At 47.1% G+C, this 23,826-nt stretch overlaps 1 protein-coding gene across 1 annotated transcript in view; it reads right to left on the reverse strand.

Moving 5' to 3' along the window:
• rbms3 (RNA binding motif, single stranded interacting protein) overlaps window positions 1–19,790 on the reverse strand; it is a 272,924-nt gene extending 253,134 nt beyond the window's left edge. The window contains exon 1 of the mRNA XM_084166250.1: window positions 18,742–19,790. Coding sequence (XP_084022376.1) covers window positions 18,742–18,816 — 75 coding nt within the window. The 5' untranslated portion in view covers window positions 18,817–19,790. The remainder of the gene's footprint in view (window positions 1–18,741) is intronic.
• Window positions 19,791–23,826: the final 4,036 nt, after the last annotated feature.

Below are 23,826 nucleotides of genomic sequence, written 5' to 3' on the forward strand. Positions count from 1 at the left end.
TTCCTTCAGGGAGTGGGAGTAAAATCAGGATGTCATCAATGTAGACGATGAGAAAGCAGTTGATCATATCCTGGAAAACCTAGTTCATAAAGGATTGGAAGCCGGCGGGGGTGTTAGTAAGGCCGTAGGGCATGACCAGGTATTCGTAGTGCCCTCGTGCGGTGATAAAGGCCGTCTTCCATTCGTCGCCTTCATGTATACGGACAAGGTTATATGCACTTCGCAGGTCAAGTTTTGTATAGATGTTGGCGCGGCCCACTTGTTCAAGGGTCGCTGGGATCAGAGGAAGAGGGAAACGGTTATTGACCATGACATCATTCAGGGAACGGTAATCAATACATGGACGGAGACCACTGTCCTTTTTTCCAACGAAGAAGAAGCTGGATGCAGCCGGGGAAGAAGAAGGACGAATGAAACCGTTTGAGTGTTTCATCAATGTAGTTCTTCATTGCCACATTTTCCGGGATAGATATGGGGTAAACACGGCCCTTTGGTGGGGACACTCCAGGGAGTAAGTCAATAGCACAGTCCACTGTGTGATGTGGTGGCAGAGTGGAGGCCTTGATTTTGCTGAAGACATTGCTGTACTGGGCGTATTCAGATGGTATAGTGGGTGGCACTGCAGAGGCAGAGTCCTCAATAGTGATGGCTCTGCAGGGTAGGCGGAAACAACTGGTGAAGCAGGTAGAAGACCAGGACAGTAGTTCACCTTGTCGCCATGAGATGGCAGGGTCATGACGACAAAGCCAGGGTTGTCCAAGGATGAGTGGTTGTTTGGGGGATGAGAGTTCCATGAGTTGAATGGTTTCGGTATGGAAGACTCCAATCTGGAGGGTGACGCTCTGTGTCAGGTGCGTAATGAAGCCTGTGCCCAATGGCTGCCCTTCCAGGGCGTTAATTCTTAAGGGAGGGGTGACAGGTGTTAGATCAATGTCAAGCTCTTGTACTAGCTGGTGATCGATAAAATTACCTGCTGCTCTTGAATCTATCAAACCCTCTATGTACTTCGTAACCCCCGTCGCGGTTATCAACACTGGGATGGAGAATTGCTTCTGGGAGATATTTAGAAATAAGGACACGCCTACCTGCATGGCAGCGGAGGGACCCTTCTCATCTCTCCGTGGGGGGCGAACAGGGCAATGGCTGAGTAGATTATCTTTCCCTCCACAGTATAGGCAGAGCCCTTCTTGGATACGCCTTTGACGTTCGATACACGGGAGAGGAGCGTGGCCCAACTGCACAGGCTCTGGAAGACTCGGACGGGATGACAGAATCATGGAAAGAAAAGGTTTTGGGTTCCTGGGTGGCAGAATTCTTCGACGGTCGGCGATGAGGTGGTCGATGGAGATGGACATACGAATGTATTGATTTAAATCCTGAAGGTCACCTCTACAGGCCAGCTCCGCCTGAAGTTCCCTGTTGAGCCCTCTTCGGTAGATGGTAAGTAAAGCAGCCTCACTCCATCCACTCCCTGCAGCCATGGTGCGGAACTCGAGGGCATACTCGGCAGCTGAATTGCATCCTTGTTGAAGTTCTATGAGGAGGTCTCCTATAGGATGACCGGAAGGAGAGTGATCGAATACCTCTTTGAAGACGGTGTGGAAATGGTTCTCGGATCCGAGTTCTGTGCTGTTGGCAGTCCATATGGCGGTGGCACAACAAAATCCACCCTGCTCTTGTCGGTGGCGAAGTTAGTGGGGTTGTGCTCAATGTATTTGCTGCATTGCATCAGAAATCCCCGACATTTCCCAGGTGAACCGTCATACTTTCCAGGCATGGATATGAATGAAGGAGGGCTATGGGTTACGATACCTGGCATCGGAGGAGTAGGGATAGGCTGGCGGAGAAGATGGCAGATTTCTTCCATACACTTGTCTTGCTGGGTTAGGCACCGCTGTAGCTCCGCTGAATCCATTCCGTTTTGGTGAGGTATTCTGTAATGAATACTCAAGGAGAAAAAGGTGTAGATTCACGCGCAGAGCGCAGCAGGTGTTTATTTCGCCTTCGCAAAAGGCAGGAATCGTGGTCACAGGCCAATGGTCATACACAGGTAGGCAAACAGGCAGGAGAATCAAAAACTAGGACTGAAAGCTATAACTGGTTGTCACAAACGAGCTAGGAAAAGTCTTAGTAGAGTCAAAACAAACAATACCTCACAAGGCACAAACAGAAAGAACTGAATTAAATAAGGAGCTAATGAGACCAGGTGAGTAACAAACACAGGTGAAATCAATGAACAAAAATGAAAGACAGGGCTACGTTCAAAAACACAAAGAAACAGGGCCGCGTTCAAGAACACAAGGTTGGCTAAGAAAATAAATACAGAACCTTACAGTCGTGATGACATTTCATGCCGAATAAGGTTTGTTTCTCTCTCACAGACACGAGGCATTAAGCCGTTGATTCACGGTATGCGACTTCTCTATCCTTTTCTCTCCAGAACATGTGGGTGACCTTAATAATTTATGAAAGGAGTAGAAATGGGAAATACTGTACGCACCAGTGCAGATTGTGCAGGAGAAACTGGTGTTCTACATCAAAGCCTGATGTCACACTCTGGCTATGGACTCGTGTTGTTGTGCCAGGGTGTGTTTGTTTCGGTGTGTTTTCGTTTTCTATGTTGGGTAGTCTAGTTGTGCTTTTTCTATGTGTACCTGAGTGACTCCCAATCGGAGGTAACGAGTGTCAGCTGTTGGCTCGTTATCTCTGATTGGGAGCCATATTTAACTGTCGGTTTTCCTTTGTGTTTTGTGGGTTATTGGTTCTGTGTTGCTGTTAGTGTGTTTCAGTATTTTGAACTTCACGTATCGTCATTTGTTGTTTTCTTCGTGGTTGCTTTAATTAATAAAGTCATCATGTTCACTCGCAACGCTGCGCATTGGTCCAATCCTTCAGACGATCGTGACAGAATAACCCACCTTAACCAGACCAAGCAGCGTGTTCAGGAGCCATCGCTGGCAGATCGCCGTGGAAACCTCGACTGGATCAAGCAGCGGGACGAGGAGAGAGGATGGACGTGGCAGGAGATGATTGCGAGTCTGGCAAGAGGGAGAGAGGCCTGGGCCACGGGGAGGAGAGACCCCCAGGAAATCTTTAGGGGGGGGCTCACGACGTCGGGGCAGCAGGTGTACGGGTTAGAGTGGTGCAAAGCGTTGGCAGAGAGGGCCGCCAGGTTAGGGGGGCCACTGGGCACAGAGGAGAGGGAAAGTGTGGAGGCACGGCGAGAGGTACTGGGATGTGTTACCAGTCCGGTCCGGCCCGTTCCTGATCCCTGCGTGGAGCCAGTGGTGTGTGTCCCCAGTACGGTTCGGCCTGTTCCTGCCATTCCCACCAAGGCAGTGGTGTGCGTCGCCAGCCCAGCCCGACCTGTTCCTGCCACTCGCACCAAACCTACGGTGTGCGTCGCCAGCCCAGCCCGGCCTGTTCCTGCTCCACGTACGAAGCCTACGGTGTGCGTCGCCAGCCCAGCCCGGCCTGTTCCTGCTCCACGTACGAAGCCTACGGTGTGCGTCGCCAGCCCGGTCCGGCCTGTTCCTGCCACCCGCACCAAGTGTACGGTGCGCGTCGCCAGCCCGACCCGGCCTGTTCCGGCCACTCGCACCAAACCTACGGTGCGCGTCGCCAGCCCGGTCCGGCCTGTTCCGGCCACTCGCACCAAGCCAAGGGTGCGAGTCGTCAGCCTGGTCCAGCCCGTTCCTGCTACTCGCACCAAGCCAGGGGTACGAGTCGTCGGCCTGGTCCAGCCCGTTCCTGCTACTCGCACCAAGCCAAGGGTGCGAGTCGTCAGCCTGGTTCAGCTCGTCCCTGCTACTCGCACCAAGCCTAGGGTGCGAGCCGTCAGCCTGGTCCAGCCCGTTCCTGCTACTCGCACCAAGCCAAGGGTGCGAATCGTCAGCCTGGTTCAGCTCGTCCCTGCTACTCGCACCAAGTCTGTGGTGCGTTTCGTCAGCCCTGTCCGGCCCGGTCCCGCTCTCCGCACCAAGTCAAGGGTGCGCTTCGTCAGCCCGGTCCGGCCCGTTCCTGCTCCCCGCGCCAAGGCAGTGGTGCGCGTCGTCAGCCTGGTAAGGCCCGTTCGTCCTCCACGCACCAAGCCAGGGGCGCGTGTCGTCAGTCCGGCTCCGGCCAGCGGGGCTAGACAGGACCAGGGGTACTTTGGGGGGTTGGAGAGGAAATGGGGATCAAGCCCGGAGCCGGAGCCGCCGCCGAGGAGGAATGCCCACCCAACCCTCCCTTGTTTGCTCGTAGTTAGGCGCGGTCGCAGTCCGCGCCTTTAGGGGGGGGTACTGTCACACTCTGGCTATGGACTCGTGTTGTTGTGCCAGGGTGTGTTTGTTTCGGTGTGTTTTCGTTTTCTATGTTGGGTAGTCTAGTTGTGCTTTTTCTATGTGTACCTGAGTGACTCCCAATCGGAGGTAACGAGTGTCAGCTGTCGGCTCGTTATCTCTGATTGGGAGCCATATTTAACTGTCGGTTTTCCTTTGTGTTTTGTGGGTTATTGGTTCTGTGTTGCTGTTAGTGTGTTTCAGTATTTTGAACTTCACGTATCGTCATTTGTTGTTTTCTTCGTGGTTGCTTTAATTAATAAAGTCATCATGTTCACTCGCAACGCTGCGCATTGGTCCAATCCTTCAGACGATCGTGACACCTGAACCATGCAAGTCAGTCTCATGCAGTTGTCTGTTACAAAACTGAACCTTTACCCTGAGAATATGTGGCTGCCTGCGAAGCAGAGTGATTAACTATTAAAAAGTGCGAGAAGAGACATCTTGTATGGAGAACACACATCATAATGCCACTTTTTAATTCTGTTGCCAATGGCTGTTTATGTGCTACTAATTACTGGCGAAGAATAATAATCTTTCCTCCTATTCGACTCTATAATGCCGACGGCGTACTCTTACTCTCCATTCATCCTCCTGCTGCGTGACTACTTGGCTCTCCCTCTCCCTACACCGGTGTCATTGCAGTCTAATTCATGCCGCCTACCTGTCCCACTCTGTGTTTTTCCACACGCTGACTAATACTCCCAAGCCATAGCATTGGGGAGGGGTTAGGGCGTTCTGAAGGTCTGCCAAAATAATCCCTCAGACAAAACCCACAAAGGCGGCTTGAGTCATTTAACACGAATAGAGCCCAGAGAAAGGGCTGTTTGCATTTGGTTATCCCCAAGCTCGAAAAGGTTCATCTGCAACACCAAATTGGTGCATGTATCTCCGTTTGTATAGGAACTCATTGTGGTTTAGTTAGAGGGATCCGACACTACTTGCAGCTATTCAAGCCCTCATGCCTATTTGCTTATCCTCATTCACAGCAGAATTAGCTTTTACCTGAGCCATTTGTCAAGCTAGGTGTGACATGGTATTTTCATTGAGTCTGCCATTGCTAGTGCAGCTCTGTAGGGTAAATGTTAGGGGCTATACATGTTTGAGAGGCCAGGCTGGGCCTCCCTGGTAAGGCTTCACCACCATTTGCATGTCTGTGACACGAACCTCACGCCATTTCCATGTCTGCAGATCTGATTAGAGACGCTAGGTCATTGGTTTGTGTGGCTGGAATGGAAATAAAATGCAAATTCCACAGAGTGAGATGTGCACCGCCAAAGGATTTGTACTGTCAAACTATGATGTCATTATTAGGGGGAGGAAATCACATCATGAAAAATGAGACCGTTAGTAGAAACTCTCGGCTGGTAATTTTCCCAGAGTCTTACTCCAACATGCAAATCCTGGTACGTTTCCCAGCGTGTAAATCCAAAAAGGTTTTCCACTTGAACAATATTGTAACTTGAAGTGAGACTCCCATTTTTTGGGGGGGAGGGGGGGTAGATCAGCTTTAATATTGCAGATAGATTTTAACTTCCATCAATGTAATTGTCTGCATCACTTCTAATCCCTCATATGTTTTTTTTTCTTCTCACACATATATATATATATATATATATAGTGAGGGAAAAAAGTATTTGATCCCCTGCTGATTTTGTACGTTTGCCCACTGACAAAGACATGATCAGTCTATAATTTTAATGATAGGTTTATTTGAACAGTGAGAGACAGAATAACAACAAAAAAATCCAGAAAAACGCATGTCAAAAATGTTATAAATTGATTTAATTTTAATGAGGGAAATAAGTATTTGACCCCCTCTCAATCAGAAAGATTTCTGGCTCCCAGGTGTCTTTTATACAGATAACGAGCTGAGATTAGGAGCACACTCTTAAAGGGAGTGCTCCTAATCTCAGTTTGTTACCTGTATAAAAGACATCTGTCCACAGAAGCAATCAATCAATCAGATTCCAAACTCTCCACCATGGCCAAGACCAAAGATTGTAGACCTACACAAGGCTGGAATGGGCTACAAGACCATCGCCAAGCAACTTGGTGACAAGGTGACAACAGTTGGTGCGATTATTCGCTAATGGAAGAAACACAAAAGAACTGTCAATCTCCCTCGGCCTGGGGCTCCATGCAAGATCTGACCTCGTGGAGTTGTAATGATCATAAGAACGGTGAGGAATCAGCCCAGAACTACACGGGAGGATCTTGTCAATGGTCTCAAGGCAGCTGGGACCATAGTCACCAAGAAAACAATTGGTAACACACTACGCCGTGAAGGACTGAAATCCTGCAGCGCCCGCAAGGTCCCCCTGCTCAAGAAAGCACATATACAGGCCCGTCTGAAGTTTGCCAATGAACATCTGAATGATTCAGAGGAGAATTGGGTGAAAGTGTTGTGGTCAGATGAGACCAAAATCGAGCTCTTTGCCATCAACTCAACTCTCCGTGTTTGGAGGAGGAGGAATGCTGCCTATGACATCAAGAACACCATCCCCACCGTCAAACATGGAGGTGGAAACATTATGCTTTGGGGGTGTTTTTCTGCTAAGGGGACAGGACAACTTCACCGCATCAAAGGGACGATGGACAGGGCCATGTACCGTCAAATCTTGGGTGAGAACCTCCTTCCCTCAACCAGGGCATTGAAAATGGGTTGTGGATGGGTATTCCAGCATGACAATAACCCAGAACACACGGCCAAGGCAACAAAGGAGAGGCTCAAGAAGAAGCACATTAAGGTCCTGGAGTGGCCTAGCCAGTCTCCAGACCTTAATCCCATAGAAAATCTGTGGAGGGAGCTGAAGGTTCGAGTTGCCAAACGTCAGCCTCTAAACCTTAATGACTTGGAGAAGATCTGCAAAGAGGAGTGGGACAAAATCCCTCCTGAGATGTGTGCAAACCTGGTGGCTAACTACAAGAAACGTCTGACCTCTGTCATTGCCAACAAGGGTTTTGCCACCAAGTACTAAGTCATGTTTTGCAGAGGGGTCAAATACTTATTTCCCTCATTAAAATGGAAATCAATTCATAACATTTTTGACATGCGTTTTTCTGGATTTTTCTGTTGTTATTCTGTCTCTCACTGTTCAAATAAACCTACCATTAAAATTATAGACTGATGTCTTTGTCAGTGGGCAAACGTACAAAATCAGCAGGGGATCAAATACTTTTTTCCCTCACTGTGTATATAGATATATATATATATATATATATATCCCTCCAGAGGGTGGTCCTCTGTAGCTCAATTGGTAGAGCATGGCGCTTGTAACGCCAGGGTAGTGGGTTCCATCCCTGGGACCACCCATACGTAAACATGTATGCGCACATGACTGTAAGTCTGCTAAATGGCATATTATTATTATTATTATTATTTATATATATATATATATATATATATATATATATATATATATATATATACACACACATACATATATACATATAAATACATATATACATATAAATATATATATATATATATATATCCTTTAAAAAAAAAAAATCCCTTTATTACTTTCCAACCCCACCACCCCTTCCCTAATTGGAGTAAACTAGTGATCAACAACGCTTAGGCCTCTACTTCCAGCTTTTATATTTTATGGACAGAGTCAATTTTACAATAATTCTATTTAGTTTGTTTTTACTTCCTCTACCCTCAACCTCTCCGATCATTTTCATGATGTCCATCCGTTTTGCTCCTATATGCCATATCTTTTTAACTGTGCTCTTTCACAAAAGCTCTCAACCTATATACTTATTATGGACACAGTATGCTTTACATTAGTTATCTTGTTATTAGTTGTTGTTAGTTGTTATTAGTCCCATCTCCCATTTTTAACAATTTCCAGAAACTCTGTTCCCGTTATTTTCTGCAGGCTGTTTTGTCCTAAAACAGAGTCTCATTTTGAGTGGGGAGCTCTGCTCTCTGTTTCGATGTCATTAGGCTTTCTGTGTTTATCATAACATAGACGGCTGGTATGGCTCAAACCACAGCCTAGAATATAACCCTATAATAAGCTGAAACCACGCGGAGTGCTGGGACAGCCATGCCATGTCCCTGAGAGGATGGCTAGTCTAGGCAGATGATTATCTCTCATTGCGTATGAACATAGAGACAAGCCACTCACTCTCACAGACTCCCGGACAGCCACATGCGAACGAACAGCCTTTCTCTAGTACGCAAAATGCAGGGGATCCATCAGCTTCTTCAAACGAAGCCCCTTCGTTAGAAATGCAGGAGCAATTACCCTGGCTAGCTCTGAGTGAGTGAACACCGCGCCACGCCAACACTCTGGGAACCATACCGCACTTTCCGTCCTGAAGCCGGCTGCCAGTGCAGAGGCAGACCAGACACAGCAGACAGAAAGCCGGGTCTACAGTTACAGTAGAACAACACACCCTTTCACTAACATCCTGTCAGTCTTTTCCAGAAGTAACTAAGACCCTCAACCCCATAGCTGCTGCCTAACCTCGCTCAGAGAGGCAAGTGCATGCTAACAGAGAGCGCCACTCACAGCAGGCTTTCTCAATAAACATTCTGCCTGCTCTGTCCTGTCTTTCCAGAATGGGGCGAAGTGAGATGGTATCTTGTACCCTCGGAATTGCAGTTACGCAGTTCAGAATACAAGGCTCTTGGTTTGCCTGCCCTGCAGCTAGTCCTATTCATGTCCTACTTCTCTGATATTAATATCCGTAAGTGAATGTAAAAATGGGCATTTACAGGAGGTGCCTCTACCGCCACACCTGCCATCCTGCACTGTAGTCAGCGGGGGCTCCAGGACAGAGGGAGTTAGACAGAAAAAGAGGGTGGAGAGATGGAGAAAGAAATGGGAGTGAACTTGAAAGGCAAAAAAAGAGAGGGAGGTACAGCAACAAAAGCCATGTGTATGAGCCACAGCATCAAATACAAAAAATTGAGCGTGCACTTGCAGAAAAGCAAGACCGGGAAACAAAGGAATCCGCAGTAGGGCTCCACTGGGCATCCCTGAGCCCACTCCACTCCACTGTAGTGCTGCAGGACTCTGCTATACTCCAGCCCCTGGCCCCCATGCAGAAGCAGCAGCAGCCTAGCTTCCTTCTGTAGTGCAGAGCAGAGCTGCCTGTGAATCCAGATGGCTGGGGACAGAGAACACAGTGACGAGGGCTCCCTGAGGTCACACTGACACCACCGCCAGCAGCACTCACTCATAGCCATTCACTCACAGACTCATAACCAGGGAGCATCTGTGGTCATAAGCCATTCAGGGTATGCAGGTTACACTATGCCTACATTCATTGTGCTACAGTTACATTTGATAGTAAATCCCAGTCCCTAAATCCCATCTGATCGTTATAGCTCTGCGGGTTGAACTAGAGAAGACCGGAACAGCGGAAATGGAAGATTCCATCAAATTTTCCCTGTTTCTTTAATTCTCGTCGATAGAATTAATATTGAACGTTGAAAGGCAGAACACACTCTCACAAAGCAGCCGTAATGAGATGTGGACCTGAGTGTGTAAGGGGCAGGGGCCTAATTTATAAATGTTGAGTACATTTCAAACAAAATATAGAGATTTATAAACTTGGGACACGCCATACGCATGTTTCTCATAATAAATCAGACCTGAAGTAAAACTGTGGCGAGTGAACAAGCATTATAACTCCGCCTGAATAACGCCCATCATTCACCTTTTATGGTGACAATAACACCCTTATTTGCTGTATACTTTGGAAGTATTGGAATTAGGCCAAGACAGTAGGCTATCTAAAGGAAATAGCAACTGCGAACTTGATCAAATGTCTTTGGAGGTGTTGGCAGAATGTTTTCTTGTGGCTTGCTGTATCTGACCGTTTCTGAAAGACAAAAACAATTGCAAATTGCTGTTGACCTGTAAACAGATCGTTTGAATTCAATAATGTTTTGCATGTACTTTTTCCTGAACCTAAATATGCTGCACTGCCCACGAATTCTGTAACATTGTCTACTCTGAGTAAAATGTAAAGTAAAGTAGGCCTACTTACAATGCAAAAGATGAACTGTCTGTTTATCTGTTCAATTCTACTGTATGTTATAAACTGTGCATAGCGCATAGAGCAAAACCTTGAAATTATAATAGCGTATCTAATAGGCCCAATTAAACGAGAGTTGTGCATGGTTGTTGTATGGCCAGAAAAGGTAAAGAATTTATTCTGCAACGATTATGATATATGTATTATATTTATGAATTAAATATTGTCTATTCGAGAAATGTGACATTACAGTATTCAGACATAGCCTACAAAACGTCAATGGAAAAGGTGAACCGTCTCTGTTCTACCGTTAAACTATGAGCGTCGGATCGGATCTCATAGAGCAAAATACTTGAAATAGCTTATCTGTGAAGTGGGTCCAATTAAATGAGAGATGGGACCAATGGTAGCCTATCCTAACTTAATTGTTGTAGGCCTATAGTCTATTTCGGGCTATCACAGTCAGACAAGGTGAGGAATTTATTTTCTGCAATGATCATGTAAATGAAATAGCCTAAATAATAGGAAATATTCCTATTTCTAATTATTTTAGAATGCAAAGATAAAATAAATAGATTTTCGCTCTTCTCACTAATGGCAAATGATTGCATCTTGTTATTATATTTAGGTAGGCTACCAGTGTTTTGTTGTGAATAAGAGTATCATCATACATTCCCCATTTGCACATGGCTACTAAGCTACTTTTGCCATCTTGAAATGCAATACTTCAACCACTAGAAACTGTGCGTACGTATGGTGTAAGGTTTGCGGGTGGATAAACACATTCTCATGTCAAGTTAAGTTTGATAAATGCCAACTTTTGCATGAAAACTGGCGCATACATGTTTTGGGTCATATTTTGTGCATACGCAACGTTTATAAATGAGGCCCCAGGCCTCTGTAGCTCACTCAGTGCTTATGAGGAGGCAGTGGCGGCGGCACCGGGTACAGCGTAAAGTAATGTATGTGTGTAGATAGGGGCCGAGTTGTCAGTTGATAAATGAGAAGGAGGCCAGAGTGCCCCAGCGCTGTGTTATGTACAGCACACAGGTAGACAAATGAAGCCATCCACTCCACTGAGTGACAGCTACACGTAGAGGGATTGTATGGCGAGATAACAGGCGTAGGTAGATAAAAACCCGAGGTGTGGGCGTGGGTTGATTAATGATCAAAAAGCCACTGGATTGTGGTGGTGATCCGGGGGAGGGAAAACAAGGTAGAAAGGGAGCTAGCTGAGAAGCTGCTGCCAACCTTTACAGTATACTGACTAAATGAGCTTAATGCAAGGATTTCAACAGCACTGCCTCTGCATGTGGTTTCGTTCAATCACTCTTGAAGCATGTATTAGCAATTGTGTCTAGAAATGACTCATTGTGTTCTATGATGCTGTCTGTGTTATATGAATACGTTGAGTCACATGAATAATACGCCTTTAGCTCGAGAACAGTAAATATAATATCAAATAAAATCCAGTGGTGTAAAGTACTTAAGTAGTTTTTTGGGGTATCTGTACTTTACTTTACTATTTATGTTTTTGACTACTTTTACTTTTACTTCACTACATTCCTAAAGAAAATAATGTACTTTTTACTCCATACATTTTCCCTGACACCCAAAGTACTTGTTACAATTTGAATGCTTAGCAGGACTGGAAAATGGTCCAATGCACGCACTTATCAAGAGAACATCCCTGGTCATCCCTACTGCTTCTGATCTGGCGGACTCACTAAGCACAAATGCTTTGTTTGTAAATGATGTCTGAGTGTTGGAGTGTGCCCTTGGCTATCCGTACATTTTAAAATGGTGCCGTCTGGTTTGCTTAATATAAGGGATTTGAAATTATTTATACTTTTACTTTTGATACTTAAGTATATTTTAGCAATTACATTTACTTTTGGTCCTTAAGTATATTTAAAACCAAATACTTTTTTTACTTTTACTCAAGTAGTATTTTACTGGGTGTCTTTCACGAGTCATGTTATATTAAGGTATCTTTACTTTTACTCAAGTATGACAATTGGGTACTTTTTCCACCACTGATCAAATCAAACTTTATTTGTCGCATGTGCCGAATACAACAGGTGTAGACCTTACAGTGAAATGCTTACAAGCCCTTAACCAACAATGCCATTTTAAGAAAAATAAGTGTCAAGTAAACAATAGATAAGTAAAAAATAAAAGCAGTAAAATAACAGTACAAAGAACAGTAGCGAGCCTATATACAGGGAGTACCAGTACAGAGTCAATGTGCGGGGGAACCGGTTAGTCGAGGTAATTGAGGTAGTATGTACATGTAGGTATAGTGACTATGCATAGATAATAAACAGAGAGTAGCAGCAGCGTAAAAGAGGGGGTGGGGGGTGGGGAGACAATGCAAACAGTCCGGGTAGCCATTTAATTAGCTGTTCAGGAGTCTTATGGCTTGGGGGTAGAAGCTGTTAAGAAGCCTTTTGGACCTAGACTTGGCGCTCCGGTACCGCTTGCCATACAGTAGCAGAGAGAACAGTCTATGACTAGGGTGGCTGGAGTCTTTGACAATTTTTAGGTCCTTCCTCTGACACCGCCTGGTATAGAGGTCCTGGATGGCAGGAAGCTCCAGTGATGTACTGGGCTGTACGCACTACCCTCTGTAGTGCCTTGCGGTCGGAGGCTGAGCAGTTGCCATACCAGGCAGTGATGCAACCAATCAGGATGCTCTTGATGGTGCAGCTGTAAAACTTTTGGAGGATCTGATACATGCCAAGTCTCCTGAGGGGGAATAGGCTTTGTCTTGCCCTCTTCACGACTGTCTTGGTGTGTTTGGACCATGATAGTTTGTTGTTGATGTGGACACCAAGGAACTTGAAGCTCTCAACCTGCTCCACTACAGCCCTGTCGATGAGAATGGGTGCATGCTCTGTCCTTCTTTTCCTGTAGTCCACAATCATCTCCTTTGTCTTGATCACGTTGAGGGACAGGTTGTTATCCTGGCACCATACGGTCAGGTCTCTGACCTCCTCCCTATAGGCTGTCTCATCGTTGTTGGTGATCAGGCCTACCACTGTTGTGTTGTCGGCAAACGTAATGATGGTGTTGGAGTCGTGCCTGGCCATGCAGTCATGGGTGAACAGGGAGTACAGGAGGGGACTGAGCAAGCACCCCTGAGGGGCCCCCGTGTTGTGGATCAGCGTGGCAGATGTGATGATGAGCTTTGAGGGCACTATGGTGTTGAACGCTGAGCTGTATTCAATGAATAGCATTCTCACGTACGTGTTCCTTTTGTTCAGGTGGGAAAGGGCAGTGTGGAGTGCAATAGAGATTGCATCATCTGTGGATCTGTTGGGGCGGTATGCAAATTGGAGTGGGTCTAGGGTTTCTGGGATAATGGTGTTGATGTGAGCCATGCCTTTCAAAGCACTTCATGGCTACAGACGTGAGTGCTACGGGTCTGTAGTCATTTAGGCAGGTTACCTTAGTGTTCTTGGGCACAGGGACTATGGTTGTCTGCTTGAAACATGTTGGTATTACAGACTCAGTCAGGGACAGGTTGAAAATGTCAGTGAAGACACTTGCCAGTTGGTCAGCGCATGCTCGGAGTACACATCCTGATAATCCGTCTGAATGTTGACCTGTTTAAAGGTCTTACTCACATCGGCTACGGAGAGCGTGATCACACAGTCATCCGGAACAGCTGATGCTCTCATACATGCTTCAGTGTTGCTTGCCTCGAAGCGAGCATAGATTTAGTTTTGTCTGGTAGGCTCGTGTCACTGGGCAGCTCGCAGCTGTGCTTCCCTTTGTAGTCTGTAATAGTTTGCATGCCCTGCCACATCCGACGAGCGTCAGAGCCGGTGTAGCACGATTCAATCTTAGTCCTGTATTGATGCTTTGCGTATTTGATGGTTCGTTGGAGGGATTTCTTATAAGCGTCCGGGTTAGAGTCCCGCTCCTTAAAAGCGACAGCTCTACCCTTTAGCTCAGTGCGGATGTTGCCTGTAATCCATGGCTTCTGGTTGGGGTATGTACGTACGTTCACTGTGGGGACGACATCATCGATGCACTTATTGATGAAGCCAGTGACTGATGTGGTGTACTCCTCAATGCCATCAGAAGAATCCCGGAACATATTCCAGTCTGTGCTAGTAAAACAGTCCTGTAGCTTAGCATCTGCTTCATCTGACCACTTCTTTATTGACCGAGTCACTGGTGCTTCCTGCTTTAGTTTTTGCTTGTAAGCAGGAATCAGGAGGATAGAGTTATGGTCAGATTTGCCAAATGGAGGGCGAGGGAGAGCTTTGTATGCGTCTCTGTGTGTGGAGTAAAGGTGGTCTAGAGTTTTTTTTTCTCCTCTGGTTGCACATTTAACATGCTGGTAGAAATGAGGTAAAATGGATGTAAGTTTCCCTGCATTAAACTCCCCGGCCACTAGGAGCGCTGCCTCTGGATGAGTGTTTTCCTGTTTGCTTATGGCCTTATACAGCTCATTGAGTGTGTTCTTAGTGCCAGCATCGGGTTGTGGTGGTAAATAGACAGCTACGAAAAATATAGATGAAAACTCTCTTGGTAAATAGTGTGGTCTACAGCTTATCATGAGATACTCTACCTCAGGCGAGCAAAACCTTAAGACTTCCTTAATATTAGATTTCGTGCACCAGCTGTTGTTTACAAATATACACAGACTGCCACCCCTTGTCTTACCGGAGGCCGCTGTTCTATCTTGCCGATGCAGCGTAAACCCCGCCAGCTGTATGTTATCCTTGTTGTCGTTCAGCCACGACTCGGTGAAACATAAGATATTGCAGTTTTTAATATCCTGTTGGTAGGATATTCGTGATCGTAGCTTGTCAATTTTGTTATCCAATGATTGTACGTTGGCTAATAGGACTGATGGAAGAGGCAGATTACCCACTTGCCGTCGGATCCTTACAAGGCACCCGATATCTCCGTCTCTTTCTCCTGCGAATGACAGGGATTTGGGCCTTGTCGGGTGTCTGAAGTAAGTCCTTTGCGTCCGACTTGTTGAAGAAAAATCTTCGTCCAGTATGAGGTGAGTAATCGCTGTCCTGATATCGTAAGAGACGGTGGCAGAAACATTGTGTACAAAATAAGTTACAAATAACGCGAAAAAACACACATAATAGCACAATTGGTTAGGATCCCATAAAACGGCAGCCATCTGAAAGAATCCTCTTCTAGCTGGAGCGCTTTGTGCTGCCCTCATAGAGATTTGCATCAGCAGATGACTAGCTATGTTTCTAGCCTAGTTTAACTGCATGTCCACCATTAAAACCCAATATAACAAAAAAATATATAACTTGTGCTTTGCTCTGCCTTTGATTAGGCTACACTGAAAGGTTACAACCAGAATGGGGATATAGCGGTGGCCAGCCAGCGGCTGTTAGCCAGGCTTGAAAGCAGCAGGATTTAGATGGGTCCGTTGTTATTTCTGCAGCACAATGGCTCACCCCGTGTAATGTAACCAAACCCTTTTCCTTGCTTTTCACCCACCCCTCCCTCCCACCAGCCCCCATCTCCTACCCCCACTCTCCCGCTTTAAGGAATTAGAGAAAGTATAAATGGATCCCAAGGTTCCAGGCAGAAACAGGCATAAAGCCACTCAATGGGCTCCATTGACTGGTGTTTACTTAAGACCCAGGATATTAGCCTTTGTTAAATCTATCTCTGTGTCTGCCCCTCAGCTTCTCTCTGTATGCTCTACTAGTGTGACTGTGACACAGACGGTGTGTGTGTGTCTGCCTGATTTCTTGATAGGAAGGGTATAATGACTAGGACTATGAGTGGTGACATTGTAGTACAGTGGACTCCGGTGACTACTGTAGGCTGTACTGTAGAAGATGAGTTCCTCTGCATAAGCGAGGCAATTCATTGAAAAGGGGATGCATTCAAAAGGGGCAAAAAAATATACATGCAAAGAAATCTATTGTGACATAAACTTGATCTTCCGCAACTTGTACTTTGGAAATTCTGTAGTCGTAAACCAAAATAGCTGTCAATTCAAGTTTATAAGGATAATCATGACATGCCAAGGCATACATAATGTTGCCAACAGACATAGTGTTTGGATGAAATGCACACATTCCCCATAATAACTATAATTAAATTACATAATTGATATGTGAGGCGTAATTGTTTACTGTTATTTCCTCATTTGTAAAACATATATAATTCACTTATGATTAAAATCAAACAAATACTCAAATCAAATATAGAATACTAGTGAAATCCTAGTCACCATGTTCAATAAAGTATCATATCTGAGAGATTCAGCGTTGGTTACGTTCGTTCGTTCACGGAGCAGCATGGGTATAGAAACAGGTCTTTAAATTATTATTTATCAAAGCACTGACCTGCAGGCTCCCTTCACCTTCGTACCTTATAAAACAAGCCATAAAAATGCTCTTTCAGGAATCAATAATTCTGTTCAAGAGAAGCACATGCTACGCTCCACTGCAGTAATCAATAGAGGGCCAAATGCTATTGTTTCATCTCATTTCTGAGTTTTACATGCCAATCCTCGCCGTCGACTGGCATGTGCTCGTCGAACGGCGGCGGGTCCAGCGAATTATATGTGGCTATATGAGACATTTGAAATTGAAAACGCCTTTGACAATGAAATTCTTTCATACCAAGAAGACTTTCATACCAAGAAAACTCATAATATACTTTTTCATCCTAATAGAACCCAGATGTTCTGTAGATTATACATACAGTGAGGGAAAAAAGTATTTGATCCCCTGCTGATTTTGTACGCTTGCCCACTGACAAAGAAATGATCAGTCTATAATTTTAATGGTAGGTTGCCAAGGCCCTCTCTGGGACCCTGCCAAGGCCCTCTCCTATAATCTACTGATCAATGATCATTAATTGTAGCGTCGGAGGGTTCTCTCTGCACTCTCAGTCACAGAGAGAACACTCTGCTCTCACATCACTGGCCCTGGTCAGAGGCCCATACATACATATGCCATACATACCAGTTATTGGCACAAACTAGAGTAACTAGCCGGGAAAATAAAACCATTTCTCAACGACTTTAAAAGGGTGAAATGCATTGCTGTTGGGCATGTTCACCGTCGTTGGTCAGACGAGTTTGCATGACATGGATATCGCACTCAAGGATACATCAATCGCTGATGGAGGCTAGATCCGATCTGCGCTGACCTTGAGTGGGAGTCGACGATAAAGAGAGGGGGGGGGGGGGGGATATGCCTGTTGCAGTGGAGTGGGGAGGGAGGGCGGAAGGAAAGGAGGGATGAGGGGCACCCCTGATTGAGAGACCTGAGATGAGCTCCTCTGAGATATGACAGAGAAAAATAGGGAGGGAGAGGCAGAGGAAAGAGGGATAGAGAGGGGAGGGGGCAGAGTGAGAGGGAGAGGGAAGCCATATGGCAGCAGCACAAATGTATTGAACTATAAATCAGAAGAGAGACCAATGGGCTACCAGGTGGGGCCGCCGATATTCTTCTCTAGGATTCTCCAGCTAGCTACCTCAGCAGCTCTTTACAATAGGAAGGGAAGATGACAAAAGACGTTCCATGGCTTTATCTGCATTAGTTTATCCTTTTGATGACGGAGGACTTTAAGTCTGCCCGACTGTCTTGCCATCTGCCACCAACCAGAGGCCAGGTTTTCACGCCAGAGGTAGTGATGCGTACAACGGCTAGAGCAAATATAGGCAGCCCTGGCGGATGCCTGTTTACTTTCAGCCTGTGGCTGGTCACCATGTCGGTTATAAGGATGAAGGCATGGCTGAGCCAGGATAGGAGATACGGCTTTTACTGTGTTACTAATGGTAGCAGAGATGGGTGGGTAGTCATCTCATTGGTTGATTTATTGAATGTATTAGACAATTAAAAGTATTAGGCTGCTCCAGGCGTAGACAACATTACATACATAAACAATTATTGAGGATAGAAACACAATAAAGCCTGGAGGCTTATTTCCATTGTGGTTCTCATTGTGTTTCTGACTCATGCCACGCCACCCTCATTTGATATTTCACCCAATATTCATTCTCCGTTTCTTAATATAGCAGACTAAGAAACATGACAAAGCCAGTGCGATTAACAGTTTGCCAACCTAACAATCGCAACATAGGAGTAACCCATCACACTACAATCCAGTTAGCCTTAATTAATCAATCTTCCGGACAGCTCCACTGGCCGTACCGAGACTGGACAAACAAGCGTTGATGCCTCACCAAGTGACAGACATGAAAACCCCAGAAAGCCACTTGCCATCTGAAACCATCACGGCTAAGGCCAGCCATCCTTCACACCCCATCCCCACTCAGCGGCTTGACAGGAGGAGCAAAGGAGGGGTAGGAGGAGAGGAGGAGGATGGAGGAGGGGGTTGGGGTAGGGGTGTGGGACGGTGGGGGTGAGGTTAAAGGTACTGAAGTGATGAGCCATGGGTGTCCTACCTTGGTCTGGAGATAGTGGGGGTAGTAGTATGTGTACTGAGGGTACATTGGTTGCTGTTCCAATCGCTTGCCCATGTAGCTGGAATCCTTAGCGCCGTGGCAAGGAATGGAGACGGCGGACGAGCGTTAATAGTACTGGGGCTTGGCTCTCTGACTGTAGGTCCCTTATTTTTCCCGTCCACACTGGTGTGTTGTATTACTGCTGGTCCTCCGGAGAGCAGGCAGGATTCGTCTGATGGAGAGTGGCTGGGAGAGGGGTTGCCTCTGTGAGGATAGTTCCTGCCCGACAACGCCTTTTAGTTAAATCTCCTGGAGAAGAGCTCGGCAGATGCTCATTCAGTCTCTCAAAAATATTCCCCACAAGTCTTAAAAACGGACGCTGCTGCGTGTCCTGTCTGCGTGTCCTGTCTGTCCCTCACTGGCTGGTGTCGGATAGTAACGCGTGAGAAGAGCGGTAGAGGAGGAAGAGGAGGAGGAAGATGAGCAGGTGGCAGTGGCTTTAGGCAGTCCTGCGAACAAATTGCTGGCACAGGAGAGTGTAGTAGAGGAGAAAAGGAAAGACAAGGAAAAGGGGGGAGGATAGATAGATCACTTTTCTATTTAAGCTGTCTTTCTATAGCTTACCTCGCTCCTCGGCTTCAATCTCTCTCTCTGTATCTGCCTCTCTGTCGCTCACTCGGCTGCTCTCTCTCTCTTTCTTTCTCTCCTCTATAGTCTGATATCCCAGCTGCTCTATGTTGTACTGTCAGACACAGGATATATCCTCAGCAGCGCACTAACAGATGGACTTTGGGAAGAGTCCGAATCGGAACGCGAGAGACAGGCAGGAACAAACCAAAGAAGCAATCGCAGTGTATAATGGTTCAGCCAGAGCAGAGCAGATTACACAGAAACAATCCCAGTTCCTAATTGATACGGCACAGAGAAAAAAAGGAATCTTGACCGGTCCGCTGGTTCAGAGAAGGAGAGAAAAAAAATACTATAATGAGAAGCACAATGACCGTGTCCCAGGTGCCCAACAGACAGACAAGCCAGAGAATCTCCCGTCTGCGATCCTGCCTTTTCCTGCTCTTGTAAAATATTCTCTCTCTCTCTCTCTCTCTCTCTCTCTGTCTCTCTCTCTCTCTCTTTCTCTCTCTCTCTCTCTCTCTCTCTCTCTCTCTCTCTCTCTCAGGGGGCTCGTCCTGCACTGTGAGCAGGCTGCCTCCTCCTTCCACAGCCGGTAGGAGGGACTTGAGTTGGCTCCGTGTGAGGGAGCGATCCAGACGTAGATCAGGGCGCTGCAGTATTTCCACAGCCAGAGAAAGGAGCGGGGAGAGGGGGACGGCAGGCAGTATCGTGAGGAGTCTATTCCCCCTACTGGCTGCCAAAGGACCTAACGCCTGGTTTAACCTCTCCTTCATAAATGAGGGATGATTTTACTTCTGAACAAATCGGTAACCTTGAATATTACTCCATACTTTTATAAAACTATAAAACAACGATAGGTTTTGCTTATGTGTTCATTGGTAAAGTCTGAAAAGGTATGTTTCAAGCATTCACCTTTCTCTTGGAAGTAAATGACACTGTCAGTAGCGACATTATATCAATATCATGTCTAATTTATACCCTCCATATTGTTGTGATGATACATCAAACAAATCATATTTGTGCAAATGTATTGTGCTTGTTTTTCTGTGTAACCATGACAGACCAGCACTTAAAAACATATTCAAATGCAAACGTAATTTACAATCCTTTCTAAATGATCACTCAGGGTGCTATGCTTCCACATAGGAAGCAATGTTGGGGGCGGCAGGTAGCCTAGCGGTAAGAGCGTTGGGCTAGTAACTGAATGGCCGCTGATTCGATACCCCGAGCTGACTAGGTGAACAAATCTGTCAATGTGCCCTTGAGCAAGGCACTTAACCCTAATTGCTCCTGTAAGTTGCTCTGGATAAGTGTCTGCTAAATGACTAAAGTGTCAAAAATGTAAATGTTTCCCAACATAAAACATTCTACCTGACCAATGAAGCTCCTCTTGCTATGGAATGACAACATTGAGAACACTTTCCACCCACATCAGATGTGGGGAGTATGTGGCCGTTCAGAGATCATAGTGAACACCAAGCGTTGGGTAAAGAGTGCTTGAGGGAAAATCACTCTCTATATATACTACCAGCTACAAACTGACACTGTTTGATGCTATAATATCTAATACATGCCATTTAGTAGACTATTTTATCCAAAGCGATTTACAGGCATTTACAAGGGGTGGTCCAGGGAATCAAACCCATTATCCTGGTGTTACAAAGGTCAGGCTCTACCCACTGCAGAGGACTATAGCATGACAGTGGAGTCCAATGGACAGTAGGAGGATGGTAAGGCAGTCTCTACCTTCTCTTTGGCCTGCGAGAAACCTTCGCTGCACACACAGACTGTGGCTTAATCTGTGGAGGTCAGTGAGTGCAAGTCCACAAGTTCATGGGCTTCAGTTTTCAGTCAACTCAATTAGCAAAATTATCATTGACTTCAAAGTGAGCAAAGAACTACAAGAAAAACTAATAAATAAAATGTGGTATGCAAAGCATTTAAAACAACAAACATTTGCTATAGATGTATACCACCCCTACCTTGTCACAACACAACTGATTGGCTCAAACGCATTAAGAAGGAAATAAATTCCACAAATTAACTTTAAAACAAGGTACACCTGTTAATTAAAATGCATTACAGTTGACTACCTCATGAAGCTGGTTGAGAGAATGCCAAGAGTGTGCAAATGTGAGAATGTGATTTGAAGGAGTCAGGCGCAGGAGGGTAAATCACTGAATACAGAGTTTATTCCGTAGGACACAGTTACGCTAGATAGCGTCAACAAAGTAAATACAAGGTACGGGTTACTCAACCTAGCTACACTCAATTCACAAATAACAATCACCCACAAGGACAAGGGGGGCAGAGGGAACACTTATACATGTACTAATGAGGGGATATGAACCAGGTGTGTGTAATTGACAAGACAAGACAAATGGAATGATGAGATATGGAGTGGCAGTGGCTAGTAGGCCGGTGACGACGAACGCCGAAGCCTGCCCGAACAAGGAGGGGAGGCAGCTTCGGAGGAAGTGGTGACAGTACCCCCCCCATGACGCGCAGCTCCTGCAGCGCTCCGACCCTGGCCTCGGGGACGGCCAGGAGGACGCGGAGCAGGGCGAGCCGGATGGCGACGGTGGAAATCCCGCAACAGGGAGGGATCGAGGATATCCCTCACCGGGACCCAGCACCGTTCCTCCGGACTGTACCACTCCCACTCCACGAGGTACTGAAGGCCCCCCACCCGACGCCTCGAATCCAGGATGGAACGGATGGAGTACGCCGGGGCCCCCTCGATGTCCAGAGGAGGCAGAGGGACCTCCCGCACCTCAGACTCCTGGAGCAGACCAGCCACCACCGGCCTGAGGAGAGACACATGAAACAAGGGGTTAATACGGTAATCGGGGGGAAGTAATAACCTATAGGTGACCTCGTTGATTCTCCTCAGGACTATGAACGGCCCCACAAACCGCGGGCTCAGCTTCCGGCAGGGCAGGCGGAGGGGCAGATTCCGGGTCGAGAGCCAGACCCGATCACCCGGTACGAAGACTGGGGCCTCACTGCGGTGGCGGTCAGCGTTGGCCTGCATCCCACGTCTCGTCCGCGCGCCGAAACCAGTCAACCAGCGCAGGAGCCTCGGTCTGGCCCTGGGGCCACGGTGCCAGAACCGGTTGGTGACCCAACACACACTGAAATGGCGTTAGGTTAGTGGAGGAGTGCCGGAGAGAGTTCTGGGCATATTCGGCCCATGGCAAGAACACTGACCACTCCCCCGGCCGGCCCTAGGCAGTAGGACCGCAGGAACCTACCCACATCCTGGTTTACCCGTTCCACCTGCCCATTAGACTCGGGGTGGAACCCAGAGGTCAGGCTGACCGAGACCCCCAGACGTTCCATGAATGCCTTCCAGACCTTGGATGTGAACTGGGGACCTCGGTCAGACACTATATCCTCTGGTACCCCGTAGTGCCGGAAGACGTGTGTAAACAGGGCCTCCGCATTTTGCAGGGCCGTGGGGAGAGCAGGCAGAGGAAGGAGGCGGCAGGCCTTGGAAAAGCGGTCCACAACGACCAGGATGGTGGTATTACCTTGGGAGAGGGGAAGATCAGTCAGGAAATCAACACTTAGATGAGACCATGGTCGTTGTGGAATTGGTAAAGGTTGTAACTTACCCGCTGGGAGGTGCCTAGGTGCCTTACTCTGGGCGCACACCGAGCAGGAGGAGACGTACACCCTCACATCCTTAGCCAAGGTAGGCCACCAGTACTTTCCAGTCAGGCAGCGCACTGTACGACCGATACCTGTGTGAAAGGAGGAGGGGGACGTGTGTGCCCAGTAGATCAGACGATCACAGATAAGAGCAGGCACGTACCGCAGCCCAGCTGGACACTGAGGTGGAGATGGATCTGTGCGTAATGCCTGCTCTATATCCGCGTCCATCGCCCATACTACCGGCGCCACAATGCAGGAAGCCGGGAGTATGGGGGTGTTGTCTCTGGGGCTCTCCTCTGTGTCATACAGCCATGACAATGCGTCTGCCTTCACGTTCTTCGTACCCGGGATGTATGACAGTGTAAAATCGAACCGGGTGAAGAATAGGGCCCACTTGGCCTGGCGAGGATTCAGCCTCCTCGCTGCCCAGATGTACTCCAGGTTACGGTGGCCCGTCCAGATGAGGAAAGGGTGTTTCGCCCCCTCGAGCAAATGCCTCCACACGGTCAAAGCTCGGACAACAGCCAACAGCTCCCGATCACCAACGTCGTAGTTCTGCTCCGCCGGGCTGAGCTTCTTAGAGAAGAAGGCACAGGGGCGGAGCTTGGGTGGTGTGCCCGAGTGTTGAGATAGGACAGCGCCTATCCCTACCTCGGACGCATCCACCTCCACTACGAACGGTAGTGATGGATCGGGGTGGACCAGTACCGGGGCTGAGGTGAACAGACCCCTCAGTTTCCTGAAGGCCAGGTCAGCCTCAGCAGACCAGCGGAGCCGGGACGGCCCACCCTTCAACAG

This window comes from Coregonus lavaretus (assembly GCF_964263955.1).
Source record: "Coregonus lavaretus genome assembly, chromosome: 7".
Lineage (NCBI taxonomy): Eukaryota > Metazoa > Chordata > Actinopteri > Salmoniformes > Salmonidae > Coregonus > Coregonus lavaretus.